The sequence below is a fragment of the Phalacrocorax carbo genome, assembly GCF_963921805.1.
Source record: "Phalacrocorax carbo chromosome W unlocalized genomic scaffold, bPhaCar2.1 SUPER_W_unloc_3, whole genome shotgun sequence".
NCBI classification, from domain to species: Eukaryota; Metazoa; Chordata; class Aves; order Suliformes; family Phalacrocoracidae; genus Phalacrocorax; species Phalacrocorax carbo.
In genome coordinates this window covers 1302549-1323050 of record NW_026990254.1, presented here as the reverse complement: position 1 = coordinate 1323050, position 20502 = coordinate 1302549, and the positions used below count along the sequence as shown (strand labels likewise).

Sequence of the window (20502 nt, the reverse complement as noted above, 5' to 3'; positions counted from 1 at the left end):
TCTCTACAGGAGATCTGTATTGCAAAGCATAATGAAAAGATCCAGCAACATCACCAGAGTGAGGAGGAATACAAAATGCACCATACTGTTCAGCTAGTAAGTTTGAGTTTCCTGCTGTTGAGTTTAGCCTTTAGTTAATAGCTTGCATTCCTCATTATACATTAATTAGTAGAACATTTGGAGTGAGAGCTGTTTTAAAAAGATGGTGTGCATCCTTGACCTTTGGACCATGGATTTCTGTATCATATTATGCTGGTAAGGGGGAGTATATAGCTGTGTTAGGATGACATTAAACCCAAGCAAATAAAACAGTTCATTAATACTAGGTTCACAGTCTAAGCGATTATTGCTAGGGTTAGGCTGCATGCAGTTTATTATCATGTGCACATAGACGATTCCAGACATCTCTGAGTACAGTGTCAAATATGCTGAAATGAGTAAAGAAACCATGCACATTTATTCTTGAATCTTAATAAGCTTGTTGGTTCTTTTCTTTACAAAAGAAAATGCTTGAATTCTGTTGTATAAAGTATGTATTTCTAGCTGTATGCTCCATGATTCTCTGCACAGTCTCATCACAGAGAATAGGTTAGCTAGTCTGACTATTGTGTTAGACTTTATCTAGTGATAGACTTTATCTTAAAGAATATTCAAATACTGGGCTAGGTCTTGGGAGCTGATATATTATCAATATTTAATAAAGATCACTGACACTTTTCAGACATGTCCTTCTCTTCCTCTCCCTAATGCATCTATACTTATCTCCCTTGAAATCACAGGACTTGGCCCTTTATAAAGGACATAATTTTTTTTAATGATGATGATCATCATCTTTTAAAAGTAATACTTAATGCTGTGAGTCTTTTAAGAATTAAAGCTGCTGTTTCTGCTCAGGAGGTTTGCTTTATAGTCACCTGTTCTATCACTTTTCCTGACAACTTCTGAACTTATGTATACAGTGACTTTTGCGATGTGATAACTAGTGCCCACTTTCAATAAATTTGACTGAAGTGTAGTGTTTTGTTTCAAAGATGTAGTAACTTTGCTGAAGTTTTGTGAAAATGGATGACTATATAAAGGAGGTGGATCCAAATGTGTTTTTTCACTGAGGTAAGATCCCCAAACAAGAAAAAATATAACTGTCTTAGCTGCAAGGAAGAGCTTCAAACCTTTATTTAAAGATTACAGAAAATCAAGTTGGATTAAATAATGACAGCTTAAGTTAATTAAATACAAAACTTTAGTGTACTAATGTAAATTATAATGAAAATGTTTACTTAATTTGCTCAATATTGGCTTCAAAAATTTGTGGCATTGAGTTCTGTGATTTCTTTCACTGTAAAAAATTTTAATATGACTTGTTTTAAATGTGCAACCTTGCAATTTGAACTGTCATTTTGTTTTTGGAATGAGAGAAAATGGATACTGGTTTGCTGTCTGGTTAATTTATACAATTTTAAATTTATGAGATTTTTTTTTCAGTATAGTATTCTGTTACATCTCTATTTATTTATCATCTTTCAAGGTAACAAGTTCTAGTCTTCAAGTACTCCAATTCCAGATTGAAATCTTTATTTATTGAGCTTTGCATTTCTTCAAGGTTATAAAATATGAAATGCATAATATATTTTTAAGGGGAAGACAAAGGCAAAGTTTTGAAGGTCAGAAACATGTTTATTTGAGAAGTATTGTTAGGTAATTCCTAACAATTAGTAGAAGAGTTGCTTTAATTAATTTATTTTTATGATGCTAACTATAGTATTGGATGTAATATTTACATGTTTTCCATATATTTTCTCAGAAGCGAGATCACCTACAAGATGAAGAGGAAAGAAAGAGCTCCTGGGTTAGTCAGGAACGACAGAAAACACTGGACAGACTTCGCACATTTAAACAGGTAAAGAACAACTCTTCTGTTTCCACCAATTTCTTTTGCAAAAGAAATTTTCACTTATTCCAAGACTATACTATGCTATTAGATATTCTCTGCCATTTTATAGTTAACTGTTCTTTGGAATATTTACAACAAAATATGGCATTGGTGGTAGCGAATTTCTCTGGCCGTTGCATTCCTGGTGCCATAATAAGCTTCTGTTTGCTGTCACATCTACACATTGTGACAAGACACATAGCAAACTTTCCGAAAAGAAGTATAATCTAAATGGTATTTCCCACAAAGACCATTATCATCTGACATACCCCCACTACCACTGACTGCAATAACACCTGTCAATACCTGCCTCTTCCTATGACAATATAAGTATCACAAAATGGATAGAAGATGGAATGAAGGGGAAATAATAAGGAGATGGATGAAAGTGCAAGAAAACAGAGACACTATTAATTGGTGAAGACTTTTTTGTTTTGCTTAGTTTTGCTGAATACATAAAAAATATAGGTATAAGAAGTTTCTTTACTGGAAAGCTGTCTTGCTTAGCAGTACATTCTTCATATCATTATTGTTTGCAAGGCTTTTGAATTGCATAGATTCTCTAAATTAAAGCATATTTTACTTATTTTAACCAGCACCTGTTAATGAACTGACTTTATGTATGAGCACGTTTATATTGACGTTCTCTATTGCTTTAGGCCTGCCACAATTGCCTAAAATGTTTTAGACCTGCATTTTGGAAGCAGTTTTTACTTTTGCATAAAAATGGCTATGGATGAAGCTAATTTGAAAAGACAGATATTGAAGCAGCAAATTTAAGAACTAAATTAAAAACACTTGGGAAATTCTCAAAATGTTTGATATTTTCAAGAAATACCTTTTTAAGCAGTATGATTCACATCTAAGGCCAGCATATTAGGTCAGAGAGGACTTTGCTGCAGAGCGCACCAGTTTTAGAACAGGGAAGCAAGAGGGAATTTTGAATTTTAGTTTTCAGAAAAAAACAGTTTTGAATGTACAATGTGGTTCTTAGTGAAATCCTAACTTTAACCCATGTGTATCCCTGACTACACAAATCACATGTGAATTATGGCTTAACCATGGAAAAAAGTTATGAAAATGGATCATTTTTGCATAAAGGTGAGGATTGGTTTTATGCCCAGGGCAAAATGAATGAAAATAGTAAATGAAGAAAAAAGAGTCGATTAATTGTACTTGTCATTAGGATTTGCCTTTCTAATGAGTACTTAGTATCTAAAATAGCGTGTTGCATGTACTTATCTAATTGTAAATAACTTTTTCACTTTAGCGGTACCCTGGGCAAGTAGTACTTAAATCAGCCAGACTACGACTGGCTCATGCAAGAAGAAAATGTGCAGCCAGCTCTGTGTCCTGTGTAGATCAGCCTCAATCTTTGCCAGCAACCATACAAATCCAAGAGAAAAGTGAAGAGGTGGAATTGGAAAATGCCGTTCAGCCTTTGCAAGTGCAGGAATCCACAAGCTTAGAACAACTTCAAGATATCTCGTTACCTCCCAATGGTGTTACCTCTGAACTGCCTCATGTTAGTACTTCTCCACTCACCAGTAATGAGCTTCAAACGGAGACTATTACTGTAGTACCGTTTCCACCCCCTTTGCCTCCACCACCTCCGCTTCCACCTTTGTCCACCAAGGAAGATTACACCAAATACTTAGAGAAAGGCAACAGCTTTGTTAAACATCAGAGTGAGGAGAAGGGAGTCCAGTACTCTTCCAGTATCCCAACAGCACATTTATTTGACAGCAGTCAGCTAGTTAGTGCCAAGAAGAAGCTTAAGAAGACTGGTGATCTACAGGGTTTACACAGGAGGAGAGGTAATGTTTTAATTTCTGTGTATTTAATTGTAACACACATCAATTCCTATTTTGAATTGCTATATAGAGAAGTGTATGCTGTATTTTATTTATAATTATTAATGGGAAAGTTGTTAAATCTTTTTCAGTTGACAAATTTTGGCAACTCAGAAAAATGTTAGGACCTGTATGACAGCGTGCGGTATACTTGTTCAGTTAGATAGAAAACACTTGTGAAACTGATCCTATGATATACCACATTAGACTAGCTGGAAAATGGAGCTAAACATTGCCTAAAAGATTCTTTTTTTAACTATCTTGTTTACAGCTAGCACTGCAAATATTATATGCTTCACCTGAGGATGCAGTGGTTTTTTTTTAAGAACAGAATTTTACATAATTTATGGCCTAGTAAAACGAATACTTGTCTTGGAACATAGGAAACCTTGAGAATACTTTCTTCAAGGTTTCTTCAAATTTTCCTACAAAAATCCACAAACTCTCAAGTCCCCTTGAGAGCTGAGTAAGAATGTATACATTTAACTACAACTGAGAATTAAATCTATAACCATTCAGCAAAGCATTTAATAAATAGTTAAAAGATCAAAAACTCTTTTGGAAATTGAGACGAGTGAATAGAGCATAGGGCTGAGCTGGGAGATGTTACAACTTCACTGTGGTTCTGTGCTAGTTGGTTTTAACTGTTTATCCTTTATCCCATATATAAAATGGGGAGAATGGCAGCCATGTTTGAACAAAATAATCTTGATGTTTTGATGAAACATGCTATATTAGAGCAAAGCTTTTATTTGAAAATCAGAGATGGGATTTTCAAAAGCGCTCAGCTGAACTGTTTTACTGGAAGTCACTGAGAAAAAGTATCTCAGGTGGGCCTTGGGTCACACTACTGTAATATGGTTGTAATAACCTTTTAATAAAAGTTGTCTGGCTCTGTCAGTTACAACTACAGAAAACATCTCTCAATTGGAATTTTCCCTCATCCAGATAAAATCAAAATTAGAACTGTTTTCATCTATCAGGCAGAAACAAGGAGTGTTTCTTCTAGAACTGTCTTTAAATTACTGAGAAACCTTGAAGCAACTGAATAGTTATAGAATTTTAAGCTCTTACGAGTCTTGCAAGTCACAGGTACAGTGTCTTAAGTTCATTATCAATTTTGATGCTGCTGTGCTCCATGTTTATTTTTCTGTAGTCCTACTGTTTATTTTTATTGTGTGTAAAATTTGATTATACATCATAAAATGACAAATATAAAATCAAATTATATCCTCCCTCTTAAGAGTATCATTAATATCTGCAGCAGCACTCTACCTGCTGCTCTGTATTCCCTGAGATGTACCAAGTCTCTAAGTGACTTCAGAAATTTGTGTCTCTGACAAATGAGTATTTTACAATCCTTCCTTCCTCCTTCAAATATGCAGTCCTGTTTTCTTCTTTTATTTCTCTCTTTTCCTTGTGACTATTCCAACTGTCTGGGCCATTAGTTTGATGGACAAAGTCCACTCAAAAATGCAAAACAGGTTTTAAAAATATACAAAAATATAAAAAAACCTGGAGATGGATATTCGTCTATTGATTGATATGTGCTGCACATTTTATGTGCTAGTGTGTGGGAGCTATTTTGGACTATTGTACTTTATTATATTGCATTCTCTGACAGAGATCTTACCTACTTGTAGCTCTTCAAAGAGCCAAAGCCTGATTTTTATTTCTGCAGAGACCTAGTTTCAAATTGGTGATAAAGGAAGGATTTGTGATAAAGTATTAACTCTTACTTCTCTGTTTTCATTAATTATAAAGGAAGGGAAGGCACGCTGTGACTAGGTGCTGATACATACATGAATCCAGAGAGGCAGGAAAATACATGCTGTTGCAGTTGACTGTACCGCTGCTTCCCTCACTGGCATGTAGTAATAGTCATACAGCAGGTAAAATCAGCCACAAAATGCAAGTTCTGAGAATGTAGGCTCTCCTCTGTGCTTGCATTTTTGTGACTGCACAGTCCAATACTTAAGATGCATACTCATTACCTGAGTTTCAAAGTCAAGAAATATAATGTAATATACACTTTCATTATGTTTTGATTTTCTTGAGTACAAACAGGAAAGCCATCTTGTTCGAAAGGTTCTGCTACCTGCCTGATAGTAGGTTACTTGGTTTCAGAAATTATAATTGTCTGTATAATCCAGTTTTGACCTGGTAATAGGGAATATAACTTTGGAGGCTAAAACAATAATAGAGCTACAGAATGATAAAATTGAAAATGCTACAGTCTCCTTTATACTTATGGTAATGGAACTATCACATTAATTGCATGTGGCTACTTTTTGGTCTGTAGGAAATACAAAATAAGACTGAATTAATCTAGTAAAAATAATACTGAAGGTCTCGATTTTTCTGCAGTGAGTTCCCCAATGGATGAAGTGCTGGCTTCTTTGAAGCGTGGCAGCTTTCACTTAAGAAAAGTTGAGCAGAGAAGTCTCCCTCCTTTTCCCAATGAAGATGATAGCAATAACATCTTGGCACAGATCAGGAAAGGGGTGAAACTGAAGAAAGTGCAGAAAGATGTTTTGAGAGAATCCTTTACAATTCTGCCTGATACTGACCCTCTGACAAGGAGCGTCCATGAAGCATTGCGACGAATTAAGGAAGCATCACCTGAATCAGAGGATGAAGAGGAGAGTTTGCCTTGCACAGACTGGGAAGATTAACCTGTAATTAACCTCCATTAAAAAAAAAATTTATTCAACACTTTGTGTATAGCAATAGCTGCCAAGACTCAGGTTATGCATTTTAGGGGACTTAGTATGAATGTGACTAAACTGTCTGACATCCAACGTGATAAAACATGCACATATGAATTTAGTATCACTGACTTTTCAGAGAAATTTAAAGTGTATAGTAAGGAAAACTTCTTTTAGGCAACATCTTAGCCTCTTATTGTTTGAATACTTTTGCTGAATAGTGACAGGACTGCTCCTGTAAAAAACTCTATTTAATTTAGTAAATTTGAAGGGACTGTTTGCAGCTTATCAAAATGCTTTAAAAAGCTTTTAAGTAACAAAGCAGCATAATCTCTCTTGGACACACCCTGTACTTATTTTCTAATTACTTCAGGCCTTGTAAAAATTTAGCATGTTTATCACTTCAGACTGAATAGCTCCAAGTGAAGGATGATTAGATTTGACTGCTAAACACATTGAAATCTCGTTGGTTACCCTGTGTGACTGACACTTTGATAGCTTGGTGTTTCAATCTGTAAATACTCTGATTAATTGAATTTCTAGACTATAAACAGTAAACATACAAATGTAATTTATACTTGTGCTACTCATATGAATCCCATGAACTTGCATTATACTAAGTTACAGTGCCTGAAAGCAGAGATATTAGACTTCAGGAGATGAAATTAATGATTTCAGAACAAATCAGAAACCGGCAAGAGATTAGCTTTCAAAACTAAAGGCTGCTTCAGTACAACAAAGAGATTCATAATTATAACGCCACCAATACAGCACTAGTCTTCTGTGGTAGTTCTTTTCTGATACAGGCATATGAATGAGCTTAAGTCTGAATAAAATATCCCAGTAAACTTATTTGCAAGTACCTAAATTTGGAGAAAAGAGAGCGTTGTGGTTTAGACCCAGTCAGCAACTAAGCACCACACAGCCTCTCGCTCACTCCCCCCATCCCTGTGAGATTGGGGGAGGGGATTGAAAGAGAAAAAGCAAGAAAACTTGTGGGTTGAGACAAGAACAGTTTAATAATTAAAATAAAATAATAATAGTAATAATGGTAAGGATAATGATTATAATAATAACAATACTAATGATGATGACAATATAATGAAAAGAAAAATAACAAGGGAGAGAGAGAAATGAAACCCGGGGGGAAAAAAAAACACAAAAAACAAGTGAGGCAACAGCTCACCACCCACTGGCTGACGCTGCCAGTCCCTGAGCCATGATCGCTGCTTCCCCCATCCAACTCCCCCCAGTTAATATACTGGGCATGAAATCATATAATATGGAATATCCCTTTGGCCAGTTTAGATCAGCTGTCTTGGCTGTGCCCCCTCCCCTCCAGGCTGCTTCTGCACCTGGCAGAGCATGGGAAGCTAGAAAAGTCCTTGACTAGTAAAAGCACTACTTAGCAACAACTAAAACATCTGTGTGTTATCAACATTATTTTCATACTAAACACAATACACAGCACTATACCAGCAACAGTGAAGAAAATTAACCCTATCCCACCTCAACCATGACAGTATCCTCCCCTTATACCATTTATGTCATGCTCAGGTCCCATACTATCAATACAGCCACAACAACCACCACCCTGCCTTCCCATCCTTTGAGAAAATACACAGATATTTATCATCCCCTTACTTTATGGACCACCTCTGTAAAATGTCTGTAAGATATGCACAAATGTCGAGAAAATGTCCACTGAGTTCATTTAGTCCATGCCTTCGGCTTCCATCTATCGTAACAGTCTTTCAGGGCCATACAGATGGCGTGTGCTGTTGGATTGTTGCATGCTGAAGTCAGCCCTTGTTCCAGCACTGCTGCACTTTGCTTCGCTTACTCAAAGTTTAGTCTTCATTAATTTGGGAGATTACTGCTATGATACCATTGATATGGCATATAGCAACCATAGTAGTGATGACATACAACATTACATAGCAATTAACAGCATACCATACAGTTCATTGGCTGTTTTCACCCAAAATCAAATCCCCTTGAGGTACACACCAGAGTCCTCCATGCTCCTGTATCACCCACCAAGTGCACCTAGGTCCTCGAGCAAAAGCAATTCCATGAACGGGTTTCCCTTGCCTGAGGCAGGGATAACCCAGACTGTTTTGCCCAGCATATTTTTGACATGCACTACAGGGACTCTATCCCCTTCCACAGTACGTAAGGATTCTGATTGGGCAGGGCCAGCTCGATTGGCAGATCCCCTTGTGTTGAGTAACCAGGTGGCCTTTGCTAAATGTGTATCCCAGTGTTTAAATGTCCCACCCCACCCCATTGCTCTCAATTTAGTCTTTAACAGTCCATTGTATCGTTTGATTATCCCAGAGGCTGGTGCATGATAGGGGATGTGACACACCCACTCAATGCCATTCTCTTTGGCCCAGGTGTCTATGAGGTTCTTTCAGAAATTAGTCCCATTGTCAGACTCAGTTCTCTCTGGGGTGCCATGTCGATGTAATACTTGTTTTTCAAGGCCCAGGATAGTGTTCCAGGCAGCGGCACGGGGTACGGGATATGTTTCCAACCAGCCAGTGGTTGCTTCCACCATTGTGAGCACATGGCACTTGCCTTGGCAGGTTTGTGGGAGTGTCATATAGTCAATTTGCCAGGCCTCCCCATGTTTATATTTCAGCCATCATCCCCCATACCACAGAGGCTTTACCCGCTTCGCTTGCTTGATTGCAGCACATGTTTCACATTCGTGGATAACCTGCGCAATAGCGTCCATGGTCAAGGCCACCCCTCGTTCACGAGCCCACCTGTATGTTGCATCTCTCCCTTGATGGCCTGAGGTGTCATGGGCCCACCGAGCTAGAAATAATTCACCCTTATGTTGCCAGTCCAGATCCACCTCAGCCACTTCAGTCTTGGCAGCCTGATCCACCTGCTGGTTGTTTCGATGTTCTTCAGTGGCCCGACTCTTGGGGACGTGAGCATCCACATGATGTACTTTCACAACCAGGTTCTCTACCCGGGCAGCAATATCTTGCCACAATGCAGCAGCTCAGATGGGTTTACCTCTGCGCTGCCAGTTGCTTTGCTTCCATTGCTAGTAACCACCACCACAGGGTATTTGCCACCATCCAGGAGTCAGTATAGAGATAGAGCACTGGCCACTTTTCCCATTCAGCAATGTCTAAGGCCAGCTGGATGGCCTTTACCTCTGCAAACTGGCTCGATTCACCTTCTCCTTCAGCAGTTTCTGCGACTTGTCGTGTAGGACTCCATATAGCAGCCTTCCATCTCGGATGCTGTTATTTTGTTGATCACATCCATTGGGATCTGATGACAACCATCTTGCCATTTGATTCCTAAAAACTGGATCTCCTGTGCAGGTCCCTTCACCTTACTTTGTTTTATGGCAAAACCGGCCTTCAGAAGGATTTGGACTATTTTCTTCCCTTTCTCAAAAGCAACCTCTGCTGTATTGCCCCACACGACGATGTCATCAATAGACTGAAAGTGCTCCGGAGCTCCAAACTGTTCTAGTGCGGTATGGATCAGTCCATGGCAAATTGTAGGGCTGTGTTTCCACCCCTGGGGTAGTCAATTCCAGGTATACTGGACACCCCTCCAAGTAAAAGCAAACTGTGGCCTGCATTCTGCTGCCAGAGGGATGGAGAAGAATGCATTAGCAATATCACTTGTGGCATACCACTTGGCTGCCTTGGACTCCATTTTGCATTGAAGTTCTAGCATGTCTGGCACAGCAACACTCAATGGTGGAGTGACTTCATTCAGGCCACAATAGTCTACTGTTAGTCTCCACTCTCCATTAGACTTCCACACTGGCCATATGGGACTGTTAAAGGGTGAGCAAGTCTTGCTGATGACTCCTTGGCTCTCCAGTTGGTGAATGAGCTCATGGATGGGGATCAGAGAGTCTCTGTTGGTGTGGTATTTTGCTGGTGCACTGTTGTGGTGATGATTGGCACCTGTTGTTCTTTGACCTTCAGCAACCCCACAACAGAAGGGTCTTTTGAGAGACCAGGTGAGGTAGACAGCTGTTTAATTCCCTCCTTATAGTCCTGTGTGTCTGATGTGCCAGGTCATTAGATCCACACAGTCCAGTAAACCTGGTTGTCCCTTTCCTCCACCTGGGTGGAGCCAGGGCCCCTCTAGTCCCGAACATAGTATTTGCTACTCAGTTCATGTAAATGCGAATCAGAGGTCTCTCTTTTAAGATCAAAAATAAAATCAGGGCTTCTACTCCTCTGTCTGGGTACCTGCTCACTGGAAACTGCAGCAGCACCTTTCCTGAAGGAACCCCTCTGTGTGATTGTTCTTCCTTGCAACTCTTGTACCTGTGCCTCTAGGGTCAAGGTAGGTTTTCCATCCTACTTCCTCATGTCCTCGCCATGGTCACACAGGTAAAACCATAGGGCAGACTGGGGTGTTTATCCTCTCTTGTGAGCAAAGGGACACTTATTCCTAATGGCTGAGATACCGGTCCGTACTGCTGGGGAGTAGGACATATCTTCTTTCGGTTGCTGGAGCTCTTGGCACAGTTTCTCCACAGCCAAGACGAGGGAAGAAGAGATATTTGCTTCGTAATCCCGGAGTTTATCAACCGCATTCCCTACTGTTGGTGCCTCATCATCTTTCCAGGACATTACTGCAAATGAGTTCCCATGCGTCGATGGTGCACTCCATACAAACTTCCACCACATGGGTCATGTGCACTGGGCTTCATCTGGATCTTTGGGTGACTGTTCATTGTCCAGGTCACCGTAAATCACCTCAAGCACGGTTAATTCCCTCAGGTACTGGATACCTTTCTCCATGGTTGTCCATTTCCCTGTGCAATATCTAACATCTTCCCTGAAGGGATACCTTTCCTTTACACCGGACAGGAGTTGCCTCCAGAGGCTGAGGGCTTGTGTCCCTTTTCCAATTGCTTTGTCAACACCCCCTTCCCCAGAAAGGGATCCCATTTGCTTGGCTTCTTTTCCCTCTAATTCCAGGCTACTGGCCTCGTTATCCCAGCATCGGAGGAGCCAGGTGACAGTGTGCTCACCTAGATGGCAGCCAAAGTATTTTTGCATATCTCGCAACTCACTCAAGGCCAAGGATCAGGTGGTTTCTGTCTTTTTATGAGTTCTTCCTCTTCTTCCTCCTCTCCTCATGATGGCCCTGCTTTTTCATCATCTCTTCCTAAACACGTTGATTTTCTCTTCCAGGTTTTCCAGGCGACTGATACTGGCATGGGTCGGTTCTCTGGTTCAGCTGCAGTGCCTGTCGTGGGGGTAGGAGTGGCCTCAGTGCTTGTTGCTTTCTTTTTCTTTGTTGATTTAGATCCAGGGGCCTTCCCTTCCTCTTGGGGGCACTGAATAGTGTTAAATAGGGCTCGATAGGCATGGGCCAGGCCCCAGCACATTGCACTGATTTCTATCTCTCTGGAATTGCCAGGGTGACAACATACTTCCTCCAAATGTTCTACTAGTTTTTCAGGATTCTGCACTTGTTCAGGGGTGAAGTCCCACAACACCGGGGGTGCCCACCGTCTTAGGCATTTGCCCATACTATCCCACATACCCTGCCACCCATAGCTATGGAGCCTTGGGGCAGATCTCTGGATGATATTCTTAAATTGCTTATTAACCTTGTACAAAAGCAAAACAATATTCCCAAGCAATATCACCAGATGTATCTTAACTACCCAAGGATGGTCAAGATACTGAAAAGTTGTTGTAATGAAGGAGGAAGCGTTATAGAAGAAGGTAGCTAAGGTGCTAGTCTTTATTTCCTTCATGAAGAACCTCTCAGAGGAAGAGGTATAATTGCTAATTGTCTCCATGAGGTGGTACCCAAAGTACAGTATCGGCTTCCATGCAAGACCCAAATAACCAGCAAAGCTCAAGACCAGTGTTTTAATAACAAATCTCCCAGACAAAACATCTCTAATCACTACAGAGCACAGGAAACTACAAAACCCAACACCAGTCTTTAAAATGTACTTTAAAATCAGCATGGTATCTATCTGATAAACTAATATTGAGAACAGATGAGCCAATGCTGTGACTAGCAACTGTTATTATCTCAAACCCTTTGAGCCTCACATTGGGCGCCAAAAATACTGTCATGGTTTAGCCCCAGTCAGCAACTAAGCCCCACACATGCTCTCACTCACTCCCCCCACCCCAGTGGGATGGGGAGAGAATCAGAAGAGCAAATGCAAGAAACCTTGTGGGTTGGGACAGGAACAGTTTAATAATTAAAATAAAATAGTAATAATGGTGATGATGATGGTAGTAGTAATAATAAAATGAAAAGGAAAATAATGAGAGAGAGAAATGAAACCCAGGGAAAAAAAACCAAACCAGGACATGATGCAACTGTTCACCACCCACCAACGGACACTGCCAGTCTCCGAGCTGTGATTGCTGCTTCCCCCATCCAACTCCCCCTAGTTAATATACTGGGCATGATGTCATATGGTATGGAATATCCCTTTGGCCAGTTTGAATCCGCTCTCTTAGCTGCACCCCCTCCCGGCAGAGCATGGGAAGCTAGAAAAGTCCTTGACTAGTGTAAGCAGTACTTTAGCAACAACTAAAACATCGGCGTGTTATCAACATTGTTTTCATAGTAAGTCCAAAGCACAGCACTATGCCAGCTGCAGTGAAGAAAATTAACTCTTTCCCACCTAAACCATGACATAGAGTAACTTTGGGATTCAGCTGAGACATCAAACCAACTATAAAGCCTCCCTTTTACTGTACTGACTAACCAATTGAAAAACCAATTAAATAGCTCCTTGCAGAGAAGCTTGATACATAGTAATGTGCTGTTCCAGAATGAGCAGAATTCCTAGTTGCACTACAGTAGCTGAAATTCAGTAATGTGCAACTAAGATTTTTTTTCTTCTTAGTTTGAAGTGTATTTCAGTATGAGAAATAATAAGTGACTACAGTGTAATGAAGGATGAGAGTTGAATACAGTACATGTTCAAGTTCGTGTTTGCTTCCAGCGTGGTACATTTAGCAAGATATACTGCAGCACCTTTTTTAGAAGGCTATTTATAGTCTTACACCTTTTTAATGTAGACATTTTCATGCTTTTTAAAAAATAATATTTAACTATGCTGAACCAAGTTTGTTATACTTTATCATTTGTTATAAGAAGAAATTTTTTGTAATTTCATACTTAAAATTATTTTCTCTTTTGATTTAAAATGGCTTTTGATTACTCTAAACAGCCTTTAAAAAAGATCAAAATACATATACATACTGATACTTCAGTTGTGAAAATCCTACTTCTCTTGCTGCCTTTAGTGGCTGCAAAAATATTTGTATTTCATACCCAAACCCTATTGGCTGAATAAAAAAAAAACAACCCTTTTGATCCTGATGATTTTTTTTCTTAAAGGAGAGTTAGAACTTCCTCTGCAGTGAATACTTGGAAGTAATCCTAAACTGGCTGGACTAGACTGGCTGCAGGCAGATACTCTTTGATATAACAGCACTAAGAGTTATGTCAATACAGAAATACAAATAGCCTTGTACCATCTAGAAACTCTGTGTGTTACTACGGTAAAGTCAGCCTATTACAATTCTAAGAAAACTAAATTTTCACTAGCATTTTATTTTTACTGGCATGACATATGCTGTGTTTGAGAAGTACACAACCCATGTCCTTTGTGTAGCATGTTTGATTCACCATTCCTCTCATGAAAGACAAACTACTATGTGGATTTTTATTTTCTTTTTTAAGTAGAGTTATGCATTGCTGCTGTCATGTAATAGATCATGTACTGTGTTAACTTTTATAAAAGGAGATTTCATGTCTTGCCATTTACTTTTATAAATAGAAACAGGAGAACTTACCTTAGCAGTAGGCTATGTAACCTAAAGGAAGCTCAGCTGTTGGACCCTTCAGCTGTTTTTCTGTGGCTGTCCTGAAATTAAAGTGCTATCAAACATCTTGAAAGGATATCACTTTACCCTTGCTATCAACAGGCGTTTTCTTAACCTTGTTGCCTTATTTATAAAGTTCGTGAACATTCATTTTCAAAGCACCTGTGAGCAACGTTATTGCAGAGTTGTATTAATTTTGCTGTGTGTATTAGTTGTCAGGTCTGTATTCTGTCCTGAGAAGATCAGCTCTAGGAAACACTTGATACTGGCTTTCCAAGGGCCTAAACCTACATAATGTTTGGGGGTTTTTTTCTTAAACTGCTTCTCTGAACCCTGAGTTACATGGTGTGGTTATAAGCTAATAATGTGTTCACGCAGCAATAACAGCAATCTCAAAGTTTGACATTGCCTATACCATAAGCTGTGGTGCATTTTTGCTCTACATTTGTCTGTACTTCCAGTCACACCACACTTTAAAACCAAGTTAATCAAATTTTTGTCTGTAGCACAAAGCAAAACTATGATGTAGAATGGTAATTCAGATTATACAGTTCATCTGAAACTTAGTGCTAAATTAAGTGGTGATTGAGCAGCGTTTATGTCCATTTTTTCCTATTTTCCAGCCTGCATTTTTATTCCTTATAGTATACATATGGGACACTAAGAAAATTCCAAGCCGAGGAAAAATAGTGTCATTTAAAAATATAGGTGTAATTGTCCTCTTGCACAACATTTGTGTCTACAGTTTACCACTGTGTTATGATTTATCTAAATAGCTCCATGCTGTACTGTACTACAGTTTTCAGATGTTTGCCATGTGATCTGTCAGCTTTGCCTTGAAAATATGTGCATGACTGAGAAAAATTATTGTCCTTAATCTGTTTTATATTTAGCTGAAATCTTAGATTCCTGTAATAGTTTAGTTTATAGAAATTAAGTTCTCATAGGAACACAAAAAGTGGTTATGCTGAGTATAGCAGTTTATATCAGTTCAAAACTGCCATCTTCAATGTGGAAAATAAATGAGGTTTTCTCCACATACTCCTACAAAAAATAATCCTAGATTGTAATCTCCCATGAGTCACTAGATGTCTCAATTTCACATAATTCACCACTTTTCTATGAAAATTGTGCATATATCATGTACAGGCTAATGCATAAAACTTCCCATCCTCTGTAATGTGAACTTTTGCAATGTGATGGCTGGAGCACCAAATGAGGAAAGTTTAAGTATATCCACAAGAAACTTGTGGAAATTATGACAATCTTGCATTGAGATCGGCAAGAAAAGCTCTAATAATTGTGTTGGTCCTTGAGAAATCTTTGCAATCATCACTACAAAAAACCCACTTATTCTTAAACATATGCAAGGAAACAGAGATATGGCATAAATTTGGGGTTGTCCTGTGCAGGGACGGGAGTTGGACTTGATGACCCTTGTGGGTCTCTTCCAACTCAGGACATGTTTCTGTGATTCTATGAGTATAAACACTATATTCTGTAATGACTAATATTAAAGCAATAACAGGTATGTTATTGAAGATGCAACTTATTGAAAAGAGGAAGTAGAAACTATTGGTTAACGTTTACTTTTATTCCATTTGTTGCACTGAATTTCAAGAGTATAATTTGTAAATCAAGCTTGCTCATGTGTGTAATCAGATTTTATTTTCACTGTAATGCTTATGTGATTAACTTACCTGTATATATTTCTGGTAATGATTCCATAAGCATGGACAATATATTGTGTTTAGCACTACATAGTTAATATAACATGTTAACAAGCGAAGCCTCTTGCAAAGAAAAGGAGTAAACAGAAGCACCTTAATGGGAGAGTGTGTTGCCTAATTTCAGTGCTACCAGAGCTGACAGACTTGACTGCAAATTGCTCTTTGGTGTAGTGAACATGTTGACATACTGCTATCAGTGCTGTTAAAAGTACGGCAATAGCTGGTTTTAACCTATAAACATACTGCAATTTAAATTTTTCCTACAAAATAAATTTATATTTATTTGCTGCCTAATACATGTACTTAGAATTTTAGGAGGGTTGAGAGTGGATGGGCATGCCAGTCTATTTTGAGGAGGGGCTGTTTCTTTGCACTTCCCATTCAGTTTGACTATTGTTGCTGTATGCTTCCATGGGAGAACTTATCTTGGGCTGCATATCTCCGGGACACAGGGCTCTACCCACCCTGGGGACAGTGATGCACAGACATCAATATGATGGATACAAAATGTCTGTTTATTTAGCTGCGTCACATGCTTATATAGCTCTTGCGCTTCCTGTTCCTGCCACTCCTATGGGGAGGAGTCTATCTTTCTGTCACATCCCGTGATCTTCCAGTCGCCGATCCCTCTCTATTCCCCTACATCTCCCCCTCCCCATGCTGCTAAAAGTTCTACGAAGCTACTTGCGTAAGCGGATACATATTGCGGTCAGGTCTATATTCATGTAACTCTTGCAGGCGCTCTCTGATTTGTCTTATAACACAGCATAACAATGGCAGCCCACAAGTAACCATGGTTACTACGCACAACAAGATCCCCCCAATTATTACTATCCAGTCCCAGTTCATATCTCTCTTTTGCCGCCCTTTCCCAGTGTCGCTCTCGTTGCAATATTGCTTGCGATCTTGTCAAGGAACTCATTTCTTTTCCCAATAGTACGGCTAGCATGAGGATCCATGTCAGCAGACCCTGCAAAGAGACAACTCAAAGGGATTATTCATTCTACATCCTTGCACAGTTCTGCTTTCACACACTTTGCAGGCACCCATTCTATGCGCCCTTCATTCTCAACCGCAGCGTAGCCCCTCCCCAGGCATCTCAGTTTCCATCCTCTCTCCCATTGCTCACTGCCTGGGAACCTTACTCGTACCTGCGGATAGCGCTCGCCTGCTTGAGCTTTGCCAAAGTGCTTCTCCACTGCTGTAACTTGCTCCTGCCCGCGTATAAAATGATTAAGCGAATATAATGCACGCATTAAAATAGTTTGCTGAGCTGCTACGGGTATAGCTCCCTTATACCCCTCCCCCTCCCCAAGCTGTATTATTTTTGCTTTCAAGGTGCGATGAGTGCGTTCAACTATTGCCTGCCCTGTGCTATTGTAAGCAATGCCGTGTTTTAATACAATATTCCAAGCTTTACACCATTCTTCGGTACTTCGAGCCCGAAAGCATGGTCCATTGTCTGTTTTTATCTCGGTGGGCTTTCCAAGCCACGCCATTACCGTGGTCCAATGCGCAGTCAAGTGTGTTGCGGTCTGTTTCCGATGTTGAGTAGCCATGATGACTCCACTATATGTATCAATTGTAATTGCCAGGTGCCGTCCGGGGGCCAACTGTGGACATTCAGTAAAGTCAGTCTGCCAGATAGCATTTGCTTCCAGTCCTCGAGGGTTGACTCCTGCCTCCCACAATGGCGAGTGCTGACAGTAAGGACAGGTGGCTACTACTTCTCTTGCTGCTCTTATTGAGATGCCACACTCCTTTGCCAAGGCTTTAGCACCCAGGTGCAGTTGTTCATGTAGTTTCTTTGCCTCCGTCAATGTCCAGACTCCCGCGGCTGCCTCATCAGCCATGCGATTCCCCTCAATCAGTGGTCCAGGCCCCATCTGATGACTGCGAATGTGAATTACTGTCACAGTTGCTCCTCGCTGCGATAAAGCAACCTCTAGCATCAAGGTAATTTCCGTGTGTGGTACACCCTCTCGTTTCATGGACATGACTAGTTTATACATGTATAAGGAGTCCGTGCACACATTTATATGCCGATCTATATCCTTTTGCAGGGCTATCTCTAGTGCTTTCGCTTCTAGCCACTGCACACTTTTACCCTGCTCCTCATACGTCTGGCGCATCCAACTATTCTCTTCTTTCCACACTACCGCCGCTCTGTTCATCTTCGAGGAAGCGTCTGTGAAATATGTTGGTCCTGGGTGAGGGGTATCCAAAACTCTACTATCCACACTTAAATCCACCACTTTGGCTGTCTCGGCCCACCTCTGTACCGTGTCTGTGATGATTTTTCCTGGGTACGAGTATACCGCCAATTGTATATCCTCTTCACTCTCTACCACCTTCCTCCATTTCTCCCCATTCCACGGCACTGTGAGCTTATCTGGCTCCTTCCCAAAGATTCCCTTGCTTTCCCGTCGCAGATGCCAAATCATTCCCCCGGCTACCTTGACTTTTGTGGAGAACGCATCCTTCGGAACCTTCTGATATACCCATCGCAGTGGCTTTTCTTCCCCCGCCCGTATTTGATATAGCAATCCTAATCCTCCACCGGCGGTCAGAATCCAACCTGCAATTAATTCCTCCTGGGGGTCCCACCACCATACTCCTTCCTGTTGCATTCGACGTTCTATCATCTGCAACTGCTGGACTGCCTCAGGGTCTAAACTCCTGGGCTCCCATGGGTTGGTCCCTTTCAGCAACGCATAGAAAGGTTGCATCTCCTCACCGGTAACGCACACGAATGTCCGCAACCACTGCAGTGCTCCTACCAGCTTCTGTACATCGTGTAAATTTTTAACCTTAGGTGTAAGTTTAATAGGCTGAGCTTGTATGCAATCCCCTTCTATTCTAGCACCCAGAAATCCACACACTGGTCCTCGCTGTACCTTTGCCTCAGCTACCTTGAGGCCCTGTCCCGCAAGGCCCCTTTGGGTGTCTGAAAAGACTTGTTCACATAACCCCTCGGTGGGCGCAGCTATGAGGACGTCATCCATGTAGTGGATCATGTAGATTCTCTCCTGATACTGTTGCCTTACTTGCTGCAATGCAGAAACCACATACCTCTGGCAGATCGCTGGAGAATTTTTCATCCCCTGCGGAAGTACTGTCCACTGCCATCTACTACCTGGTTCTGCGTGGTTCACCGCGGGCAGAGTAAAGGCAAATCTCTTTCTATCATCTGGATGTAGCGGAATGCTGAAGAAGCAGTCTTTGATATCTAAAACAATGACTTGCCATCCTTTCGGGACAGCACTCAGATCTGGTAGGCCAGGTTGGAGAGGCCCCATGTCCTCCATTTGCTGATTTACTGCTCTAAGGTCATGCAGCATCCTCCATTGGTTTTTATCTTTCTTTTTTACAGCAAATATAGGGGTGTTCCACGGGCTCATCGAGGGCTCTAGGTGCCCTGCTTCGTGCTCTCGTTTTACTATAGCTCTTACAGCCTCTGTTTTCTCTGTTGTCAGGGGCCACTGCTCCACCCAGACGGGCTGTTCGGTTTTCCACACTAACTTGTGGTGACGAAGCCCCTCTGAGGCAGTGGCCCTTATGCTAAATTTTTCAACCCGATCCCCATCTGGGCAAGGGCGTCTCTCCCTAACAAGGGGCTTGCTACCCCATCTGCTACTAGTATGGTCACTACGGCCGTGAGGAGCTTCCCTGCCTCCTCGTCCATGACTTCGAGTTTTACAGGGCAAGTACTAGTCCTCGTCTGTTGTTCTCCTCCTACCCCTATTATACGTTTTCCCATGGCAGGGGGCCAAGTTGGTGGCCACCGTTCGAGTGGCATCACTGTGACATCCGCCCCGGTATCCATTAACATTCCCAGGCATATCCGTGCCGGGCAACTCGGCTCTTGCGGGGTAATCATCACTGCCGCCATTGGTCTCTCATCACAGCCTATGACCAAGGCCACGCGGGGGCTGTAACCTGCAAATCTTGCTGGTTCTGCTCCCCTGCCTGAAGGTTCACTCCCCCTTGGCCCGCTACGGTGGGCCAAGCTCCTGGCACTGGCACCATGATGAGGGCCATTTGACTCACAGGAGGCGCAAATCCCCCTCGCTTCGCCCTCCTTTGGCCGTTTCCCGGCTTTGTGGTTGGACAATCTCTTGCCAGGTGTCCTGGCTTCCCACACACCCAGCACCTCCCTACTGGGCGCGCTCCTCCTCCATTACGTCCCCCCCTTTCCGCTAGCGGGCACCCAGCTTTAAAGTGCCCTTGCCGTCCACACAAGTGACATCTTGGCCCCACCCCGGCCGCTTGCACCATCACCCTTTCTTCGCTTCCACAGTCAGGGTTCTGGCAGATGTGCGCTCCCACACCGCCATGCTGATTCAACGCCTCCTGGCGCAAGACATGCCTGATGGTTTGACCCAATGATGTCCCCACCGCCAGGGTGCG

The 20502-nt window shown here is 41.3% G+C and overlaps 1 protein-coding gene across 1 annotated transcript in view; it reads left to right on the top strand.

Moving 5' to 3' along the window:
- LOC135310869 (junction-mediating and -regulatory protein-like) overlaps positions 1-16104 on the top strand; it is a 132395-nt gene extending 116291 nt beyond the window's left edge. The window contains exons 7-10 of the mRNA XM_064439940.1: positions 10-96; positions 1802-1897; positions 3201-3747; positions 6151-16104. Of these exons, the coding sequence (XP_064296010.1) occupies positions 10-96; positions 1802-1897; positions 3201-3747; positions 6151-6458 (1038 nt within the window). The 3' untranslated portion in view covers positions 6459-16104. The remainder of the gene's footprint in view (positions 1-9; positions 97-1801; positions 1898-3200; positions 3748-6150) is intronic.
- Positions 16105-20502: the final 4398 nt, after the last annotated feature.